This window comes from Branchiostoma floridae, chromosome 2, assembly GCF_000003815.2.
Source record: "Branchiostoma floridae strain S238N-H82 chromosome 2, Bfl_VNyyK, whole genome shotgun sequence".
Classification (NCBI taxonomy): domain Eukaryota; kingdom Metazoa; phylum Chordata; class Leptocardii; order Amphioxiformes; family Branchiostomatidae; genus Branchiostoma; species Branchiostoma floridae.
Genome location: NC_049980.1, coordinates 27,985,969 through 28,008,123, shown reverse-complemented (window position 1 = coordinate 28,008,123; position 22,155 = coordinate 27,985,969). Strand labels below are relative to the sequence as shown.

At 43.1% G+C, this 22,155-nt stretch overlaps 1 protein-coding gene across 2 annotated transcripts; it reads left to right on the top strand.

Moving 5' to 3' along the window:
* Positions 1 to 788: 788 nt before the first annotated feature.
* LOC118410672 (ski oncogene-like) lies at positions 789 to 14,506 on the top strand. 2 transcript variants are annotated; one of them, XM_035812477.1, is made up of 10 exons: positions 789 to 1,075; positions 3,191 to 3,390; positions 5,834 to 5,932; positions 7,066 to 7,319; positions 8,527 to 8,650; positions 9,155 to 10,154; positions 11,493 to 11,567; positions 12,027 to 12,101; positions 12,480 to 12,545; positions 14,025 to 14,506. In XM_035812477.1, exons 2-10 carry the CDS (start codon positions 3,205 to 3,207, stop codon positions 14,090 to 14,092), a joined length of 1,947 nt encoding a protein of 648 aa, XP_035668370.1. In that variant the 5' UTR covers positions 789 to 1,075; positions 3,191 to 3,204; the 3' UTR covers positions 14,093 to 14,506. The 2 variants fall into 2 exon arrangements, with proteins under 2 accessions (XP_035668370.1, XP_035668369.1); XM_035812476.1 differs by having other exon boundaries at positions 8,527 to 8,662.
* Positions 14,507 to 22,155: the final 7,649 nt, after the last annotated feature.

Genomic DNA, 22,155 nt, shown 5'->3' with positions numbered 1-22,155 from the left:
AAAACAGTCTCCTTCTTCCGACCCATCAGGTGTCATCACACTAGGAGCTCACACCATATCAGCTGAGACTACGGTTTTAAACCGACCACTTGTAAAACATCCCCGTGACCTCGCGTGACCCCGAGGATTAAAGTCTCGCGGTTCTCGCACCTGTCTAAGTCTCGCGGCATCACAGCTCATCTCGGCGCTGATCCCTGCGCGATACGCCTTATCAGGACCGTGTTTGATCTGCTCGGACTGGGAGATGAGTTCTTACTGAGGAGAGATGTTCCGCGCTGATATAATAGCCTAACCACGACCCGTGACACCACCACTTTCCCTGTCTGGTAAAAATGTGAGGTGCGCGCGCTGGTTGGTGGTTAGAGGTCCGGAGTTCGAAGCCCGTTTGTTGTCGCCTGTTCGACTTACTATAAAAGAGATTGAGCATTAAAATTTGTTCTACATGTGTTCTACAATATTCTTGTTGAGGAGGGAATCTTAATTGTATGAAATTGTACGTTGAACCAGATTGTACGTAACCTTAATTTTTTCTCGTTAACTTAAGGCGGGTGGCAGTATGACTTCCGTCGATGTGCATTTTTATAATTTGCCACTCTTACCACAAAATATTCCAAATTTTTTTAATTGTTTATGAGTCTGATCCGTTTAAGTAGGTTAATAGCTTCCTGGACACGGGAAGTACAAAATACGGTCGTTCTGTATATTTCCCCCCTAGCAAGTGCAATGGTCCGTCCCAAAGGGTTTGGCAGGCGCGGAGCTTTTATCGCGGGCTAAGCTGCGGCGAGGCGGTCTCACAATCGCTCGGCCCGGCGGCGAGTCGGCAGGGATAGAGACCCTGGTACCTGTAGCGCTTCTGTCAGCTCCCGTCGACAGCTGAGGACTAACGCGCTAGCTGCGAACGGGCTTAACAGGGGGAGATATCGGTTTCACCCGGGCTTGTCGGGGGAGTTTGTAGCGACAAGGACTCCCGTTACAAACTCTACAAGTGTCGGACTCACCTAGAGGCTACAGGCTAGACAGCCAGCTCTTCAAAACTACAGACGTCTGAAGTTCTCTTTATCGGACGTTTTACCAAGTAAGTACTACTTTGTAAATTCATAAGATTTATGTATGCTAGCCATTTTTTCTTATAATTATATACAAGGAATTCGGCATCATGCATCGTCACCCATGAATTGTGATGTATTTTTAATCAAGTGGGGTTTTACCCGGGCAAGGACAAGCACACAAATTGTTTCACTTGACTTGACTTGACTTTATTCGATCAGCTTATCATTTCAGCTATTTCCCCTGTAGTCTTCACCTATACAGTTAGCACGAATTAATTTACCTACATCAGGTTGTTCTTCATCCGTCCTTTCGCACGGCGGCTCTTTCATGAAAGTTTACCACGCTGTAATGGACGCCTTAGATGTAGTACACGCTTCTTCTTCTTTACAATATCGACCTACAACCAGACATCATCTCCTAGGTGTTGATTGTTTAGCATATAACTACCTTGACGCACGCCTATCCAACTACATGAAATCTAAAGGCAAATTGAAAGAACATCGCCTTCGATGTGCAGCGGTGGAGAAATGCAGACCGACCCCCGGTCTCTATATGTATTGATTTTAAGTGCAGACCCTTGTAGTACCGTGTGGTGCATAGGTAGCAAGCTTCTTTGCTGTTTTGTAGCAGGCTATACTTTATATAGGAGAGAGTTTGCAAATCCTTCGCCTTAAGGCGCTTGAGGCACCTCCTCTATCACGGGACCCCCATTTTTTGTCCCTTCCGAAAGATGGGTGCAGCTCCAACCTCCAGCTGCCCTACCCTACCCTACCCAGGATTTGAAGTCTCTCAGTTAGCAACAAACTGGAACTAGGAGCTTAACTGTGAGTCTACTACCAGTTGAGCCACAGGAACAATCCGTCTGTATTGATGAGACTGGTGTAATTTCCGGGGATCGCCTGCACCATTCTCTCCCGCGCTAATCATGCCCCACAGGCCGCTTTGTTGCGCTGGGCGAACAGAGCGGGCAGCATGTGGCGAACGTTTCATTTTTCATGAGAACAATAATCGCCGTGCATGATTATCGCCCATTGATGTCACCCCGGATCATAAAGAATTAATCAAAAGTTGGTACGGTCCAAATGTGACAGGTCTTAAGACTATATTAAAGCAGCGCAGCGGGTCACAAGTTTACCTGAGTGTCTTATAAACTTCATTGTCTTATCTGTCTTACTTCTTTTCTCGCCTTACAGGGCTTGGGCTAGCACATGTATGGTTATGTACAATATTGAACAAGAGTTGGTGCCGTCCAAATGTGAGAAGTCTTAAGAGAGCGCAACGATTCGCAACTTCGCTTTTCTTGTCCATGTTTACAGGCTTTTCCTCTCGCTCGGACTAACACAGGTATAGCTATGTAACTATGTAACTGTTACAGCGTTACGTCATAAGATCGTTGTTGGTCTTAAGGTCGTACGTTGGCAACTTCACCTGCCTTATGTTTATGGGCAAACACTCAGTTCTGACTCCTGAGTTCGAACTAGCACAGATATACAGTTATCTACGTAAAGTTACTTGCTGGAGTCTCTAACTCTCTATCAAGATCGAGAATTATTACTCAAATTACTGATACGTCAGGCGTTCCTCAATCGTTTTCTAGATCTATAAATGTACATCTCTAGCCCTCTAGTTTTTTCTCTCTTTTACAGAACTTTTGTAGAACTGGAACAGGTAAAACGTTCTATAGTGTTACTTCAAAAACCTTTGTTAGGGATTGTATAGACTTCAAACAAGCTACAGATATGGATCGCAAGTTCTGAAAGCGTCTGTATTGACTGATACAGCCCTATCTGTCTTCTTTCAATACTTGTATATGGCACAGGTACAACACTTAGGGTTTTCTTCAAAAGACTTTTTACCACGTATTGTATAGATGTCTCAATCTAGGTCGCTTTCTTTTCACCGACTCTTGCGTTGAGGAAGAAACATTTTACTGTGTCTTATGGTATTTTCTATTTTCAAAGCGGGTGTACTGTATATCTCCGTTTAGGTCACTCTCTTTTCAGTGACCGTTTACTGAAAACAAAAACGTTTACTGTGCCTTCGCGTCAGAGCTTTATTTTCAAATTTGACTTCGAATTCGAAGTTCTGTTTTTTAGGAAAACTGTAATTCAAAACTTTCAAAATTTCTTTCCATATGCAGTTGAGGAACCATAGATGGACGGAGACTGCCACAGTCCTCTGGTGGGGGACACGGCTCCCCCTCCCACCTCCACGGACCCGACACCGGACCTGCCCGGATCAGCCGTCGGGCCCGCCCTCTCCTGCGGCCTGAGGGCCACAGAGACGCTCCCGGAGCCTGAAGCAAGCCCCATGAAGGCAACGCTGCCAAACAGTAACCAGGTACGACTTATCGTCCTTTGTGCTTGCAGAAAGTGATCCTGAGAAGGTAGGATGTTGATTCTTTAAGGAGATCGTGGAAGTGTTACCCTTGTTACATTGAGAAGTCGTGAGCAAACAGAAAACAATTCATTCTTTACCTCCTCACCTCATGTGGTGCTTAATTTCATAAAACACAACAGATTGCAATTTTTTGATGGAAATATATTATCAGTGTGTATGGGGCCCAAATAGCTGTCAATGGAATAGATTGGTGTCTTCTCGTTTCAAACTGAAGAAAAAAAATCAGAATAACTTTCTTTCCATTGTATCTGATCTGACTATTCACTGAATTATGTCTCACTTGACGACTCATTCAAGGAGTTTGGCATTTTTGTCAGCAGCATCTGGATATTTCGTATACATAGAACTCTGTTTCTCCGAAGTTTTACTGAAATTGTTCCTTTTTTTGCTCGCTCATGCTTAAGATGTGTATCCACACGTGAGATACATGTTTATGGTCTTGAAGGCAACTGGTTTTATGTTGAAGTTAATCGAGTTGTTACAAGCGGTGCCCCCATACTGCTAGTCAAACGATATACTAGTATAAACCTACAGGTCTCTGTTATATCAGACGAAACTGGACAACATTTTCAAGGAGAGGCTAGCCATATTACATAGACAAACACAGATAATTATATTGGTGACTGTGTGTATGTATGGCGCTGTTGAAAAGTCGTTTCTGTATTATTGCAGTGTTTCCTAATGTACACTATAGCTAGCCCAAACACCGAGTACATGATACAACATGTGTATTGTTATGTCGCACAAACCCTATCAAAGTTTGATGAGGTCCTGTCTCTGTTCTGTCCCAAAAAATACACCCTGTCAATCATAGTCAATATACAATTAATCTTTAGTCAAATGAGCCATGTGACTTTTCACTTACCGCGATGCTAATTGACTCAATCAATTAGCACCATGAACAATACAGGTACTAGGTGCCATCGTGCCATTTCTGATTTCAACATCTGAAGGTAGAAATTAGTATCTGCATGATTTTTGCTTTGCGTTTATATGCGCAGTACATTACAAGGTACATTTGTACATTGTCACCTGCGTGAACAGTTTTGTCTCAAAAAGTAAGTGGGGATATGATTTCAAAGAAGAAAGTGAAGACAGTACCAATATACTAGCCCCTGTCGCACACAGCCGACCATGTCCTTGCGACCCTCTCCAGACGAAGGTTGGGAGTTACTCTTACGTTAGCCGTGAGCTGTAATGTTTGGTCTGCGAGGTTGCACTATTCTTTAGTCTTCTGCGACTATAAATCTAAAAAAATGGAAACGGAAACCCATATTCTGCTTGGATCAAAGAAGCAAATTGGAGCTAGATTAGGTTGGCCTTCAGCCTACTCCCAACCCAGCGCCCGACCACATTGCTTTAGGAGTGGTCGGGAGCAAAATCGTAGGAAGCTGAAGGTCCTGAATGTGTGGCATGGCCTCGTGCGACGCAGTGGATGACCTACCAATTAGCCGTTAGGTCTATATGTATTTTTTCTGTAACCCGTTTGTGGATACGGACTGTGGCCGTGTCGCACCAACCGTGGTTTTAAGTGCATCATAAATGTGTCATGCAGACACCATATGAACAGTCTGTAGGTCCTTGGTGGCATGTAGAAACCATATGAACTGTATGTAGGTCCGCTCCGTGGTTTTGAGTTCATATTGTATGTGTCATGTAGAAACCATATGAATTGTCTGTAGGTCCAATCCATGGTTTTGAGAACATCATAAATGTATCATGTAGAAACAATTTGAACTGTAGTTCCGATCTTTGGTTTGGAGTGTATGTAGTATGTGTCATGTAAAACTATATGAACTGCCTGTAGGTCCGATCCGTGGTTTTGAGCGCATGTTGCATGTGTCATGTAGAAACCATATGAACTTTTTGTAGGTCCGAACCGTGGTTTTGAGTGCGTGTTGTATGTGTCATGTAGAAACCATGTAAACTGTCTGTAGGTTCGCTCCGTGGTTTTGAGTGCGTGTTGTATGTGTCATGTAGAAACTATATGAGCTGTCTGTAGGTCCGATCCGTGGTTTTGAGTTCATATTGAATGTGTCATGTAGAAATCATATGAACTATCTGTAGGTCCAATCCATGGTTTTGAGTACATCATAAATGTATCATGTAGAAACAATTTGAACTGTAGTTCCGATCTTTTGTTTGGAGTGTATGTAGTATGTGTCATGTAAAGCCATCTGTATGTCCGATTTTTTAGTAATTTTGAGTGCATCATTGTATGTGTCATGTAGAAACCATATGAACTGTCTGTAGGTCCGATCCGTGGTTTTGAGTGCGTGTTGTATGGATCATGTAGAAACCATATGAAGTGTCTGTAGGTCCGATCCGTGGTTTTGAGTGCGTGTTGTATGTGTCATGTAGAAACCATATGAACTGTCTGTAGGTCCGATCCGTAGTCCTGTGCGGAGTACCGATCATCTCCCTCATGATGGAAGGGAAAGATCGTCTGTGTCTGGCGCAGATCTCCAACACTTTACTCAAGGTAAACTTACACAAACATTTATTACATTCATTAAGATTAGACATCTAGGTACAACATAAAGAAATGTAGTTGTATGCGAAATACCTGAGATATGAACATTTACCTGTGGCAAAATATTTGCTGATCATGATGTACACCAGCCTTTATGAATTGTGAAGAAAGACATAGTCCACTCTACTATATGTTCATTACTTGAAATATCATCATCTACATGTGGGAAGGCTTTGCTTACAGCATTTAGTCATACATATATAACATTCGCGGATCATGTTGTATGCCGGGCTTCATGTGTTATGAATTCCTTTGCATCATATGCCTAATGATATTACGTAGGGAGCACTGTCTTGTAAACAAACGTTGATAAATATTACATGAGGCAAGATACGCCAGAAGTTCTTTTGGTACCAGCCATACAGTACGAGTTTTGAAACCAAACCGTTGATATACTAAGTCACTTTGGACAGTTAATCTATTTAAGTTTAAACATGTACAACTGACCTATATTTGTACTGCAGGGTTTCATAACGAGATGCCTATCGAGTAAATCTTTATTCAGACAACTGATTTATTTTTGAATATTTGTTAATTGTATTTCTTGAAACTGCTACTTTTTGAAAGTACAGCTCTGTATACATGAACGTCTGTAACTTGGACTAAAACAATGTATATCTTTATGATAGGCTTTTAAGATGTTAAAATGTACTATATTTCTCAATATATCAATGAAACATTTTTGTAGAAATGATCATAAAAGTCCGTAAAGATGGAATAGGACAAATGGGTCTTGTCCTAGCATAACTTTTAAGGCAACGAATATGTACAGACTGCGGCAATACGCCAAATAGCGATTACTTATGCAACTGGATATGATTTTGAAGACCATAGTAAAATTGCCCCGAAGAGTCTCAGTTATAACGAGATCCACTAACACTAACAATCATAACACTACAGTAAGAGGTGATTGACATTGCGATTTTGATAGAATTTCCAACAATTCCCGTTGTGTACATGCCCTGCAGAGTTTCAGTTATAACGAGATCCACTAACTCGTACACTGCTAACACTGCCGTAAGAAGTAAATAACAATGCATTTATAGAAATTCTAACAGTTCCCGCTATGTTCTGCCCTGCAGAGTTTCAGTTATAACGAGATCCACAACCGCCGCGTGGCGCTCGGCATCACCTGTGTGCAGTGCACGCCTGTCCAGCTGGAGCTGCTGCGGCGCGCCGGCGCCATGCCCATCTCGTCCCGCCGCTGCGGTATGATCACCAAGCGCGAGGCCGAGCGTCTCTGCAAGTCCTTCTTCGGAGACACCACGCCGCCCAAGCTGCCCGAGAACTTCGCCTTCGAGGTCGCGCACGAGTGCTCTTGGGGCTGCCGCGGCAGGTGAATGGAATTTTTATTTAACTTTTTAGGGACTGACGTGTCTGTCTGGCTTTCTGTCTGCCTATCTAATTTTGTCTGTCTCTGTGTATGTATGTGTTTCTGTTTGTTGTTTGTCTCTAACTTTCTGTCTGCTTGTCTCTGTCTCCCTGTCTGACTATCTCTACCTACCATTGTTTTTGCGCGTTTGTGCTTTGTGTGTGTGTGTGTGTGTGTGTTCCTGTTATGATTTTCATACACTCTCAGTGCTGCTACATTTGCCTGGAAGTGCCGTTAAGTAGGGCAATGGGATTGAGTTTACTTTTGTCTTGTTTTAAAAGATGGAGTGGGTCGGAGCAATAGTACCCGGAGGTCTACCAAAGTCAAGGGATAGAACACAAGAAGATAACACAAATTCTGTGTCCATTGAATAACTCCCAGTCAGGGAGTTTTCCAGCATAATCCCGATGCCTGAAGCATGTGGCGCCATGGGCACACGCTGTGAGAGTGGACGACGAGTTAAGCCCCTGTTTGTTGATTTAGTCCACGTGCTAAATGTGTTGTTTATTTGCACTGCTGAAGGTACATGCACGATGACAGAAAACGTTCATTACACTGCTGTGTTTATTCGCTAAGGATTAACTCGTGTATAAAGAAACCGCTCACGGATAAATTGTGGTTAAAGGATTCCTGCCTACTTTTAAGGGCGCGGTCACATTGGTCGTACTCTATCGTCGTGCGCTCGCAAACTGGGGCCATTCTTGGGGTAGTCGCACAGGTGTCGTACAACATTCATCAGACTTGCTATCTTAAGGTCACAGCAAGTAAATGTTATGGATGATATCCGCGCGCTCATTGTCAACTGATTTCAGAAAAATAAACAGGAATTTTCTTTCTTCTTCGTAGTTGGTCAACGTGACAAGAAAGTACAAAAATGGGAAAACATGCTGTGTTGGCGCTTGGCTTGCTGAAGGGACACTAGCGAGAACATAGTGACAACCATTATCACATGCAAAAGTAGATAACACGGTTTTCGACTGAAAAACTTTTTTGAACTAAAATAATGTGATAAATAGAAAGTACTTGAGGTAACGTTAGCAATGACCGTAGTTGTAGAAGTGAAACTAGTTATATATTAGATAGTTGCAATATTAGTGGTGAATCTAACATAAACATGACACCGATGTGAAAACGTTTCATCGCTGATTTCTTGTTTTATTTTTCTGTACAGATTTTACCCGTCCCGCTACAACAGCTCCCGAGCCAAGTGTGTGAAGTGCATCTTCTGTAACATCTTCTTCTCACCCAACAAGTTCATCTTCCACTGCCACCGCATGCCCGACTCCAAGTACAAGGTCGGCGAAGAAGTAAATACTCACTATTTAACATCTGATATTGGGAAAACAAAACAATGAAAATAAGCTTCTGCATGGACTCCGTTACTTTCAAATGTTTAAAGGTTGAAATTGTCAGGACGTTTATGTGTATGCTCTTTTGTTTTTGTCGATATTTCCGTCATTGACAAGACATGTAGCACTTTTAACTGGATTTGTTATGTTACTCCTGTAGTTATCATTTTGTAAAGTAATTGAAACTACATTGATACTTTGAGAGTTTCTAAAATTATAACGTTACGTGCCAAATTACGTCAAATTGAAATGTGTCAATGAAGGTAACTTAGTCTTGGTAGTCTTGGAAAAATACTGCTCGTCCTCAGATTCTGTCAGGTCGCCGAAGAAAGACAGCGGATGTCACCTAAAAGAGCAGACCGTTTTCAAAGCTTATTATATACCCAATTGATTAATGAGTAACTTTTGTATTAATTAGTGCATCAAGTGTGTCTCGTTTTGCCATCTCAGCATCCAGACGCAGCGAACTTTAACGCGTGGCGGCGGCACCTGAAGCTGGCGGCGGACCAGCCTCCGAACGACCTGCTGTACGCCTGGGAGGACGTCAAGGCCATGTTCAACGGCGGCAACAGGAAACGCGCCCTCAGCAACGCCTGCAGCTCCGCCTCGCAGTCTCACGCCAAGAAGCAGAAGTTTCAACAGGAACAGAAAATGTCTCTAGAACAGACGAGCATGCCGACATTCCCCCTGGACCCGTCCTTCCCCATCCCTCCCTTCGGCAGCAAGACGTTCATCTCTCCCCCGTACTTCCTCCGCCCGCAGTGCCTACCACACATCCCGATATGCTCCTCCGCTGTTTCCAGCATTCACGACAAAACGTCCACCCAGAGCAAGAGCATGCACCCGTTCGTGCTGGACAACTTCTTCCACTACAACTTCCCCCCGTTCGGCCTGCCGGCCCTCACGAGCGACCGAAACCAGACGTTTCGGAGCGAAGGTCGCGAAAGTCCCGCTGTGACCACACAGCCTGATCTCTACCTGCCGAAGATCGGGATGGCCAGCACCATCACCTCGCTACGGAGTCCCATAGTCGGGTACATGTCAGCCTTCCGTCCCGTCCTGAGAGGCCCGTCCGGGCGAGAGAGGGGGGCCAACATGATACTGCCAGGGACAGACGCCGACTTTTCAACAATGACGTCGTCCGAGGACGGCGAAGATGAGAGCGGCCACAGTGGTACAGGTGGCTCCGATGTGCCAGTCGTAGCGGATGTCAAAGAGATCCCCAAAGAGCGAACACACTTAGAAGACTCACGTATAGCACATGACCATGGAAGCAGCAGAAACTGGGTCGGGTCCCACAGCATAGCTGCGCTGGGAAGTGGTGAAGGTTTTCCGAACATTGCATCAGGTCAGCAGGTACAGATAACCCCGGCACCCGAGCGGTTTGGCGGTGTGACAGCCTTGGAAGAGGAGGACGGTCCTGGAACATCAGCGTCTTCAGCCGTATCTGGTGAGTGAAAATGATCAAGATTTTCGACTTAATTTAATTCACAAGATGAACGCAATTATCTGTAATACATGCGTGATTTGAGAAGACGTTTGAAACTTGTTGACCACGGCGGTCTGCTGACTGACTAACTGACTCTTCAAGTGGAAGTTTGGACCAGTTTCAGTATTGCTGTAGTGTTTTGAGCAGTTTGAATTTGTACAGAAGTCAGCAGAAGGTGATGTACATTATCTTGGGTAGATAAGTTCAAACAGCCAGTTATGGAAAGAAACTGGAAACACTATCAACAATGCGTCATCAAAGATTTCATGGGGTTCAAAGTTGGATTTTGAGATACTGTCTAGTGCACCCGTGATGCCTAAATGTTGCAGAAGGTCTGCCAAATCCTTGGCAGATTGTATAACCTCCAAACTTCCAACGCCACGTTCATGATCTGTAATTGTACCGTCATCCGTTTAATCAAAACGACATGGACGTTATTACATCAAGATGTAGAGTCTTACGCACCGGCCACGAGTCACGGTAACTTTCATGTCGGCTTACCTCCGGCATCTGAGTCATCTGAACCCGCCTGACTCCGCGCAGCTGCCCCGCAGGTTTACCTACGCAATTTGTCCAGAAGGCTTGATTACAAGGGATGAAGTGAGAGTGGTTAGTATTAGCCAACATCCCAGGATTACAGCTGGTGATCCCGGACATCTGTGCAAGCTTATCTGTAGAGATCATCACTGGTGGGAAATAGGTTGTGTGTTTTTCTTAGTGAGGGGTGGATGTGTGTGGATGTGTGTGTGTGTGGGGGGGGGGGGGGGGCCTTTTGGTGATTTCGGTTACACTGCCCCCCATAACATACATTGACCCATCGAAACGTTTGGAAGTAACTCTCCGTTTCTTTATCTAGTTGGAGAGGGTGAATTTCCCTTAAATTATGTTCCCCTGGATGCCCGACTTTCATAGACGTACAGGGAACCATGTTTAGAACTTTCATATATGAACCCAACACCCGTTTCGGGAAGTCGGAGGGGGACCATTTGCGCTTTGCTGCAAATACGTGAAGTAGCGAAATATCTGAAAAACTCTATGGTTTATACCTCAATGGAGGGTGACTGCTTTACTGTAATATTCACTGTTTTACTAGATGACATGATTCAGACAGAGCTAGAGGCTAGAGGTGTTGTGATTTCCATACTTACTTATTACAATGATACAAACTTTGGTACTTTATTTAAAACAGCTCATCACCAAGCAAGTCATTATCACGAATCTAGCAATATCAAGACGTTTATATTTACTAACGTTATATGGCAAAGCTTGTGACAAGTACTAGTATGTATCCCAATCCAGAAAATATCGCTGAAGAAATCATCCGACTCATCGTCGAGAGAAGACAGATCGAGAAGGAGTGTCAGATATTGAAAGGTAAGACCAATGCGATACTCGGTACAAACGTTACTCATGCGACTGGATAAGTTTTCGTAGCGGCCAGACGTTTCAGATAGCGTCCTCTATCGTAGGTCAATGATTGAGTCTTATCCAGTTTCTTTGTGTCTTATCTTGTGTATCTGATTACCTGGATTTCTAGCCTTCACCGGCGGGCAAATGCAAAACCGTTTGGTATACATGAATTACTTTATCAACAGGTCTTCTATTGCCTACATCTGATTGAACTCTGGCACAATGTTTTGTATATGTGGCAATTTATTTTTCTCATACTCTTAAACATGTGATGCCCAAAATCAAATCCTTCAAGTGCAAGTTTCACATTGTTGGAATTCTATTGTTTGAAATATGACTAGATAGGAGCATTTGATAGTAGATAGGATAGAGTGGGACCTTAAAAGAATGTGCTTTATGTACAAACAAGTGTTTGTATTTCAGATGCCATCCATGGCCAGATGCAGCGGGAGCTAGCCTACAGAGAAGACATGGCGAGGCAGGTACAACTGGTCAGAGGTAAGTTAATCTGCGTTGTGGAAAGAAAGATAAGATTTAGATTAAAACATTGAGTAATCACATAATAAGGTACTGTTTTAGCTAATGATATCTGGTAGATGTCTGAAAGTGCGTGCAGCCATAACGAGGGGGTTTTCTATTGTTTGTCCATTTTTGTGGAACTTTTGCATGTATTGAGAAGAGCTTATCAGCTATATAGCCTTTACTAGTCGCGGCATGTCTGAAACTGTAGTTTTGGGTCGGCTAGCTTTTTTGGTCTATCATCTGTCTATTTGGTCGATTTCTACTACTTCCAGTGTCATGTGGAGGCTTGTAGAGGCTTAAGCCATTAGTCTACAGTCTATAGCGGTACTAAGTTTATGTTTTTGCCCTCCACAGACTCCCTACGGAGTGAGATAGACCAGGAGAAGGCTACAAGGCTGACGGCACAACAGAAGCTCAAAGGTAGACGAAGTCTGAATAGGAAATTTCGAAGCAGATTTTTGAAAGAAAATCACATCACTTTTGACAAGATATCATGACAGGTTCCCCAAATGGTTGACCGAAAGACATTGTGATCTTCCCGGCCCTCCCAACCAGATAAACTAAGTACCCAACTTATTAGCAGACTAACTGCAAAGTCTACACAAATAACGTTATATCACACGCCTGTCTAAACTTGATATAGATTCTTTACATAAACGTTTCATGTAACTACTGCATTTAGGCGATAAGGGAAGAACGTGCGAGTAAAAATCATTGTCATTGACATTGTCTAATCGTTTTGACAACAATCTCTTACAAGTTACTGATCAGGTTTGAGTATATCTGGTCACAACACGCTCAGTACTTGAATGATACGTTTCTCAGCCCATCTCGTACCTCAGGCAGAGTGTTTTCGGCACGAGTCATGTCCAGGGACCCAGTAGACATCCCCGGCCGCCGCCTCTCCCTGATTTATGTCCCCGGCTCTAATGTACGTGTACCGGTGACCCGGGGTAACTCGTTAAAAACAATAGTTTTGTCGACAGGAAAACACTTTCCCGTTAATGGAGTTTTCATGAGACGGCAGTCCTCAGAGTCGGGAGGTTAACACGGCCACTTGATCTGTGGAGCGTTCAGACCCAGCCAATTCCAGGCAAACCGCTGACACGCATTAGCTTTTAGATTGTGTGCACTAAGAGCTGAAGCGACGGGGATTTACCCGTGAGAGAGGGTGAAGCATTCTCACCCATCGGTTCGCCTGAAGCCGGGCACTTCGTGAGGCAGTGAGCGGAGTCACTGTGTAATGATTCACCGGTGTCAGGCTGTTAAACCGTCACCATGCAGCTCCGTTTCCGAAAACACACACTTAAACAGGAGTAACTTGCGATAAGCGTTACTACCGTGCGTGTTACGAAATGCAGTTGTTTTCTTATAATTATTAGCTGAAAAGCACTGTGAATCAATGAAACCGGCAAATGTCGGGATGAGACGAAGCAAAATAAGCAACGGCGTAGCGTGTATACTCCAAAAATAAGCCACATCTTTCACAAAACAATAATACTACTGGGTTATGGTAAATTTCAGAATGGGTGCCAAAGCTACCTTCCTTACATCAAAAGCTACCCCCCCCCCCCAATCAAGACTTTAGCCTGTCAGGGACACAAGATAGAAACCCAAAACGTTCTGCTTCAGTCAAGTGACCCATCAGGGGAGCCAAAATCATCTTAACACCCACTCACATGATACATATCGTTACAATCCATCAAGAGGTACTTCAGTTAGGCTGACTACATGGAAACACAAACGAACAGGCACAAATACCTCTGAAACAATACCTCCATTTCTATGAAGGTAACCATTCCCTTTCCCTTGGTACAATTGATGTAAGACTATACCCTACCATTCCGGTACCATTTGGGTTTTAGCGCAGCTGACACTGTACCTGTCTACTTGTTCCAGAGGCCCACGACGCTCTGCACAATTTCTCCTGCGAGATGCTGGTGACCCGAAGTCGTGAAGACAACTAGGAACATCAGCGATGATTGCTGGGGGCGAAATAAGTACCGATTGTTTTCAGGCTTACCTGTGAAATGGGCCATTTCAAGCTGATACCAATTAAGTGATTTCAATGTCATGTCTCTTACTCTTGTGTTGAAACCAGGAATTTATGTTTGGGAAGCACTCAAGATTTAAATCTGTCGGTAATGTAAGTGCAGACTATCAAATGAAGAGATGTATCTACTATCTATATCAGAATGCCTGCATTTTGCTGTATTTAACATTCCCTGTTGATACAACATGTAGTATGCGAAGTGTGATGCTTATCACTTTGTTCACGTCTGCGTTTTTGATGTGTGGATCTTGAGTAATGGCATTGTCTGGTAACAGTGTTTTCTGGCACGTTTCCTCTCCAGTTATATGTTAACAAACTCACCGTTGCTGCTACCATAACGTTCCCATCACGTGATAAAAGTCTTGTAGACAGTGTGATAATGTTATTACCACTTTGCCGGTGTCATCTCGATCAATTTTGTGACTTTTAAGTTGAAGAGATTATCCGGCCGGTCGCGTCTGCCCGGCTGCCTGGCCATATGGAACCTTTTAAGCTGTCACCCCGCAGCCACTTTCCTTGGACCTTTGACCTTTCCGTGTCGTAATGTCCTGCAATGGAAAGCAATAATTTAATATGGCGTATGGTGACTGTCCTATATCAAAAAGATTCATTAAAATGTCTTCAGTGCGTCAATGTAAATGTAATTGCCGGAGAGATAATTGTGTTAGAACAACATTTATTAGAGATCCAGGTCCTTTAGTGAGCTAATGTCTTGTGCCTTGCTTTATCTTCATACTATGTTCCGAAAAATTCTTAAAGTTCATCGATTTTACCGTGGAGTCTCGAGAAATCTTTGTTGATGTTTCTACTGCTCTAATGATTGTCACCAAATGTTTTGCTAACATGATGGATTTTTACAAGTCTATCCAAAGCGCCTTTTGCCTGTGAAGATATAGAAATAAAAACAGTATCTATCATATTTGAGTTATGATCGTCCAGCTCGTTTTGATGTGTTTCCTCAGAATGCAATTTTGCGTTGAATTTACTGCCGACGATGAGGTTTTGGTGTGTCAACCTCAGAATTTGTGGGCCTCATCACCACAAAATCATGGCCCCAAACCACAGAATCTGCGAATCTCGCCCCGCTGCCGGGTTCTTTACGACCGGAGCCGGGACTCTGGAGCACCCGGAGATTGATGTCGGCCATCGAGGAAGCAAAAAACCATGAAAATCAAATTTTGCACTTGCCGGGATAAGTACTTCTCGCGACTGTATTAACCCGCAGCTGATGGTCAGGGTCAACCTGCGATTGCTTCCGAGATCACGAGGTGTGACCGTTCCTCTCGCGGCAATAAAGAGGCTCATACATGACAAATAGACGTCCGCGGGATCCTATTAATAAAGCCGCGGATGGAGAGCTCATAACGAAGACATATACATCGCGATGGTAACAAGCAGGGTGTGCGTGTGCGGGCTGACATCCGCTAAGTCTGCCGCAACGCTGCTGTGATTGCAGGGGTCAATTCAATTACCTTATGTTAGAGCAGGCTCGATGGAGGCGTCCTATTACTGTCGTCTCATTGTCATTGATGGCTCGCAATGCATAGAAACATCTTTGGAAAGGTTTAGATGAACTTTGATGGAGTCTCTGGCATTTTGTTGGGTACGGCTGGCCCCTCTATAAGATCATGATTTATTGTTTAGAATGGCATGCTGAACTGAGCCATGCAGGTCTTAAATGTACCGATATCATGAAGATGACGATTATGTTTTCAAATGAATGTTATTAATGAAATGAATTTTTTCCGCTTTGACTGCTCTGTTTTGTCAAGAACGTGCTAGATACATGTAAAGTTGTTCTTGCACTGGCGAGGTACGTAGGGCGAATTCCTCACGTTAGAATTTATTTTGCCTTTGTCTTTGACAACTACTTAAATATGCAATCATTGTTTCTAAAGATCAGTTAAAAGGTACCATCATGGTTTTATAAGTAGTCACAGGCTAATTTTCAGTTGTAATGTCACAAATCGTTATCGCCAGCACACAGGCCTTGGAACTGACTTCAGCAATGTTTTTTTTATCTGTCATCATCCATTAATGCCATCGCTTTGGACTCATCGGTTTGTTTGTTTGTTTGTTTGTTGAAATTGATGTATCAAATATCAACGTCAACAGATGAGTTAAAAAGAAAGGTATCGTATCGTATAATGAAATATGGAAAATTTGTCAGTACTGTTCTGACAAACATAATGAAACATGCACTCAATTCGACGTGTTTGATAACTGATTGCCCAAATGATCCGTGTGTCTCCCATGCCATGTCCACTACTGATCCACCTTCATATCTAACATTCCGCGGTCAGGTCTAATCTCGAAGAAGGATTAACGGTGGCTTTAGACAGTATCAAACGTTGGCCATAGCAATTATACAGGGTGGCCAGTTGACCAGTTAACCATCAATGCAAAAATAGTATACAGGTTTATATAACACCCTGGTCTGATTTAGACACAACCATTTACAAGCTATAATAGATACATGTAGTAGCTTACATTATCCAATACTTGTAGCAATTCTCTGTTATATCAGATGCGATTTAACGCCCCTGCCACGACTTCCTACATAATAGTTTGATTTACAGTCAAACCTACCGTTAGTATATATATATATCTGGCTTCCATGTATGAGTTACATACCGAGGTAAAGGCTGTATCTCGCTGCACCTGGGGCACCGGTACGGCACTGCGGGGTTAGTTCACTGCGCCACTGTTGTGTTGTTGGGCCGATTTTTTTTATAATTTAGATATTGTGTAATACGTAGAAATATGACCTCGAAGACAACAAAATACACAAAACGTAATAAAATTCTGAAATTTGTTGAGTAGTCTTTCGAACCCCGCAGTGCCGCACCGCTGCCCGAAGTGCAATGAGATACCACCTTAAGGTTGCAAAGAGTTCTTCCATCTATTGACTCGATTTGATTTCATACATGATATGGATAAACTACAGCAGTAATATCAGCGTGTAATGGAGTGGAACGATGATGGGAATTATTCTCCGCGGTGTAAAACATCAGGATTATGATGGCTGATCCACCATGATGGATATCCTAGTGTATACTCAGGTCAAGTCAATTGGCTCCACGTATCACTGAGGGATGAACTTCCTTAACTCTGACAACAATGCAGAACGTTTAGCAGGTATTGTGTCATAGAAAGACTTGTGAGGAGAGTTCCGCGATCTCATACCTTAAACGAATGATTTTAACCTTTACAGCTGACGTATTCTAATGGTTCCTCGTTGATTATATATTTGCGTATATTGTATGTCAATGATCTTCTCCACCCAAATAGCATACGTTCTCAAGAGTTAGAAAGTCTTATCACGGGAGTGACCAAATTGTGCCAGATGAGAAGCAGAATACTTGGTTTTGAGAACAAACGTCTGTTTCTTCTGAAAAATACTCTGGTGTAGTTGTAATTGACATGTTAATTAAGTTTCCGTGCTAGGGCATGACTTTGTAGTGTGACTTTACAGAGGTAACACCTTAGCAACACTTTACACACATCACGTGACATTTATTTTGTCAACATTTCCTATCAAATAACCAGTTTGAAACCAGGCGTGTAGTCTCTACTTCATGTTCAATATTGAATTTTGAAAGTATAGAAAATTCAAACCAAATTCTTATTTCAACCACCATGCTTAATATTGCTGTTGAATATCTGCATTTGATTAAGTGTTGCGATTCAATTGATATTTCAAATTGTGCTTCTCTATTTGGGCTATTCTTTCTTGCTTGATACTGCTAGAATAACCAAAGAATAGATGTGTCTGTGGATGGAACCGAATGATATGTGGATTTTACATGCTGGGAAGGTTATGAAGAAAATCCTTTTTGGTCTTGGTGCCATATGAGGCGGGCTAAAGGTTTTGTCTGAACGGAAATTCTACATACCATGTGCCAAACTCTGTTGTTGTCTCACCTACACTACTGCGCCACCGCGTGGCTACCAAGTCTCATTCAGTGCAACAAAGGACAAACCGTACAACTTGACAGACTGTTGAACAGATCGGCAAGACTGATCACAGGATACAGACTTCAAGATCATGTGTTCACACCTTGCTAGCTGCTGCAGGGCGGAGTCTGTGCGTAAACGGCTGGAAACGGTCTCTCTTGCTACAGTTTTCAAGTCAGTCCGGGGAAGGGCGCCATCGTATATGTCTACATTATTCCAATGGATGTCACCCCGGCCCTAAGGGTCAACACACGTGCAGCGTCTACACGGTTACGGGACTATGACCCCCACATGCTTCAGTAGCCACCTGTCAGAGTGACGTCATTTCGTGGCAGTCTGCAGTAGCACGTCACCGGAACGTACTGCGCCTGCGCGAACCCTGGTGGTTTGGGGCTTGGTTTGGTCAACGTTGCATTGAAATACCGCTTGTTGCACAGTATATGTTAGAGACATGGTTTCATGTAAAACGTACACGGGATTTTACCCTTATATACGCAGGTACTTTCTTAAATGCGGCCCTTTAGTAAACCGAGGGTTTAGCAAGGTTTAGCAAGTCTATACTTTTCGCGCAGGCGCAGTACGTTCCGGTGACGTGCTGTCTGCAGTACTACGGCATGGAGCTGTGGAACTCGAATCACGTAGCCTAGTGAAGTTCAGGACATTTAAGCGCCAATTGACTGATATCTAATTACCTATTATTGCCATTTTTAATGCTAGTATGTTGTTATTGACAAATGCATTTCTTGTTATTGTGTTGTTTCTATGTAAGCCCAGGATTGCCTGAAAAGCAGGTCTAGTCTTACCTGAGTTGTAAGTTCCTGGTGAAATAAATAAAGTGAAAGTTCGAAAGGCATTATGCGGATTTCCGTGGTACTGCAACCGAACTTCCTATTTGCGTCATGCCCTGAATATGATGGGGTCATGAGTTTGGGTTTTAGATAGATGCAAATAAAATGAAGAACTCAAGAAATAGTACACTCGCATTACATGTATTTACTGACTACGCTCTGACCGCAAAAATCAATACATGGTTCCAGTTTTCTTCGCAGCTAAACAGCGACACCCAGTGACTACCATGAAAACAACAGACATATTTTTCTACATCTCAAAACAAGTTGTCCAAAGAAGTTATGGAGGATTTAAGTCTTAAAAAGGCGTATCAAAGCCAAACAGATACAGATACAATAATGATTGTTGTTGTAGGTGTGTTATGTTTGTGTTCTATCCTTTCGCCTGGCTGTATGTATGAAGATTGTTTTACGCGATGGCTGTTTGTAGGGCATTGCTGTTAACAAGAAAGGTGATCTCTTATGACGAGTGACCATAAATGTTTCTCATTGATTATATAGATAAAGTCCTCATTTGCCAATCGGATATATCCTTAAACTGGGACCGAGATTATAAATACAGGCGCTCCTCATTGATTGAGAGGAAAACAGTGCGGTAGATTAAAATGAGAGGTTACGGCCTTCCGTGTAGCTCCCGGATTATCGGCAATATCTTATTACTGACTGGTTGCTTTTGCCTCACACCCACAGACCTGTTTAAACTCAGTTTGTACAGAATTTGTGTTGTGTGAGAAACACCCGTTACACAGATTTTCAACTTTATAGCATGGTAAATTGTCGGCACGTTCCCAGACAGAACACCTTGAAGCAACGTACTTAATCGCTCGAAAGATATTGAGCAACAAGTAAACTCAAACATGCCTGTTTGAGATGAAATGACCCTCCGAACAGCTAACATTACCAAACAAGAACTACCTCTTCAGCCCAACATGTTATACTTCATCTTGTGCAACACAGCAGACAGGTATACCCCAGATTAGTATTGAAGTGTGAAATTCGGCAAACATGTTTGTCAAGGTGTTGTTCAGGTTACTATGACGCTTTGTGCCTTTGTAACTCCAAACGTGGGGGACAAAAATGTCTAAATCAGCAGTGAAGCACATGAGTCACAAGGGTAAATAAGGGTGGTGGCAATGGAGACAGGCGCTATTGTGTTGAGGCATGCCATTACCCACAAAGTACTGTTGGTGACCTTTTATGGGTACCTCTCTGCTATTGTGGGCGTCGTTTTCCTGACTTTGGAATGAGGCATGTAAATGAATCAGGAAAGAAGAGGGTACCTAGAAAGGGTAAGTAGGCGGTTTGCTAGAACAAAGACGAAAGATGATGACTGTTTGATAAATTCGACGTTCCCAAGAACAAGTGTATGTTCGTCTCGGTCCAAACTCGTAGTCCGTGTACGTCCATGCTTTGGACCGTGTCATCAAATCGGGACATCAGGGTAGGGCTGACCGGAAAAATCGTGAGAAGAGGGATCTCGATCCAGTCCCATCCATTGAAAACAAACAAACAAAAAGAGCCATGGAGCATGTCGACTTGATCTTTTCTCAACCGAAGTCAAATTTCCCTTGTGGTTATGTCGTCTTCCTCCATGATGAATGGTGAAGAAAATTTGCACGAGAAATAAGAAAACACGGGAACTTGGGCAGAAACTGAGAATGCACGGGAACTTCTCGGGGTGGCACAGGAGCGTGTGGCAAAGTGTTGGGTGAAATTCCCATCAAGCGGACAAACAGATAAAGCAGAGGTGCTGGTTTTATAAGGCATTAATGTGTTGGTTAATGAAATTATAATAATCGATTCCAGCTATACTTTGATCTCTTTTCAACATAAACGTTGGTGCATTTGGTTTGGATGCGATCTCTTGACTTGCGTTTGTTGTTATGAGTGGAAATGATTAGCGCTGGTGTGACCGAGAATTCCATATGGGCTCGAAATATATGAAGTACATTCCCAATTGCTTGTTCTTTTTAAGAGATGAAGTGAATGTACGCCTGCAAAGTAATGATCACAATAATTTGAATTTTGGTACATATTTATATAAGACTTTATACCTGACATCTATGCTTCGAAATCTGAGCTGTGCTTATTTTTTTCTCGGTAAAGCCGAGGACTTATTGATAACTCCACGTACATGTATAAAGTCTTATATATACATGTGTACCAAAATTCAAATTATTGTGATCATTACATTGCAGGCGACACCCAGTAACGTCAGGTTAGGGATGACGAAAAAAAAAAGTGGACAATTGATCTGCAATCTGAGGTGTGCGGGTCAAATTGTCTGATCACACTTCACCCTTCTTTTTCTCGCCACTTACCTTCTGATTTGCAAAAAACGAATACCTGTAAAGTAATGACCGCAATTATTTGAAATTTGGAGGATATCGCTAAAAGGCTTCATACTATGAAGTTGTGCCTCAAAATCTGAGTTGTGCTTGTTATTTCTGGGTGAGACCGAGAACTCCTAGATCACCCCTCGTAGGCCACATCACGCCATGGCCATGCATCCGTCAGTGGGGATTTACGTGAATAGTGTAAAGTGATCATCCGGGTTTCATGCATGAACAAAGGCTGTTTTCTCAAAAAGCGTGCTCCAAGTGCCAATAATCTTTGTCAAGATCGGGTGGTTGCTTGTCTGCCCATTCACTCACAAGCCACAGGTAGACACGACGACCCGCGATCTTCTACACCAGGTTTGAGAGCTACAACGGTAAGTTGAACCCTTAGCTTGTTCTTCTGTGCATGCATATTCTATGCTGCATAGAAGTCAGAAAGTAATGCAAGTGGTTTCATAACAGAATCGTTTTTTAATACATGATTGAGTTAGAATTTGGCACAAAGGTAGAGAGATATGTTATGTTATCATCTTATATTGCGGACCAAACTGTCTACTAAAGATGAAAGCCCCAAACAAACGTGTTCAACACAGGTGTCAAATTGATGAGGTGACAGTTAAAATTCTGCCGGGGCTCTCTCAAGCTCCCAGCGACCCATTGACGAGCTCTCCAAGCTCAACACTCGCCGAAGCCTCGTTGAAATTAAGAGCAGCCGCAAACGCTGGTGTTCCCGCCGAGCTGCAAAATATCGCTCGAGGCCCGCATAACCGCCCAAACGCCGGTCATACTCCGGCCGAAAATGCCCATTTGGAGCTCGCCAACAACTTGGCCGC

Bases quoted from the DNA above. Each gene is read 5' to 3' on its own strand.
- LOC118410672 (XM_035812476.1), top strand. From the start codon at position 3,205: ATGGACGGAGACTGCCACAGTCCTCTGGTGGGGGACACGGCTCCCCCT. The intron at 3,391-5,833 runs GTACGACTTATC...AACTGTCTGTAG, and splicing joins CGCTGCCAAACAGTAACCAG to GTCCGATCCGTAGTCCTGTG. The intron at 7,320-8,526 runs GTGAATGGAATT...TTTTCTGTACAG, and splicing joins TCTTGGGGCTGCCGCGGCAG to ATTTTACCCGTCCCGCTACA.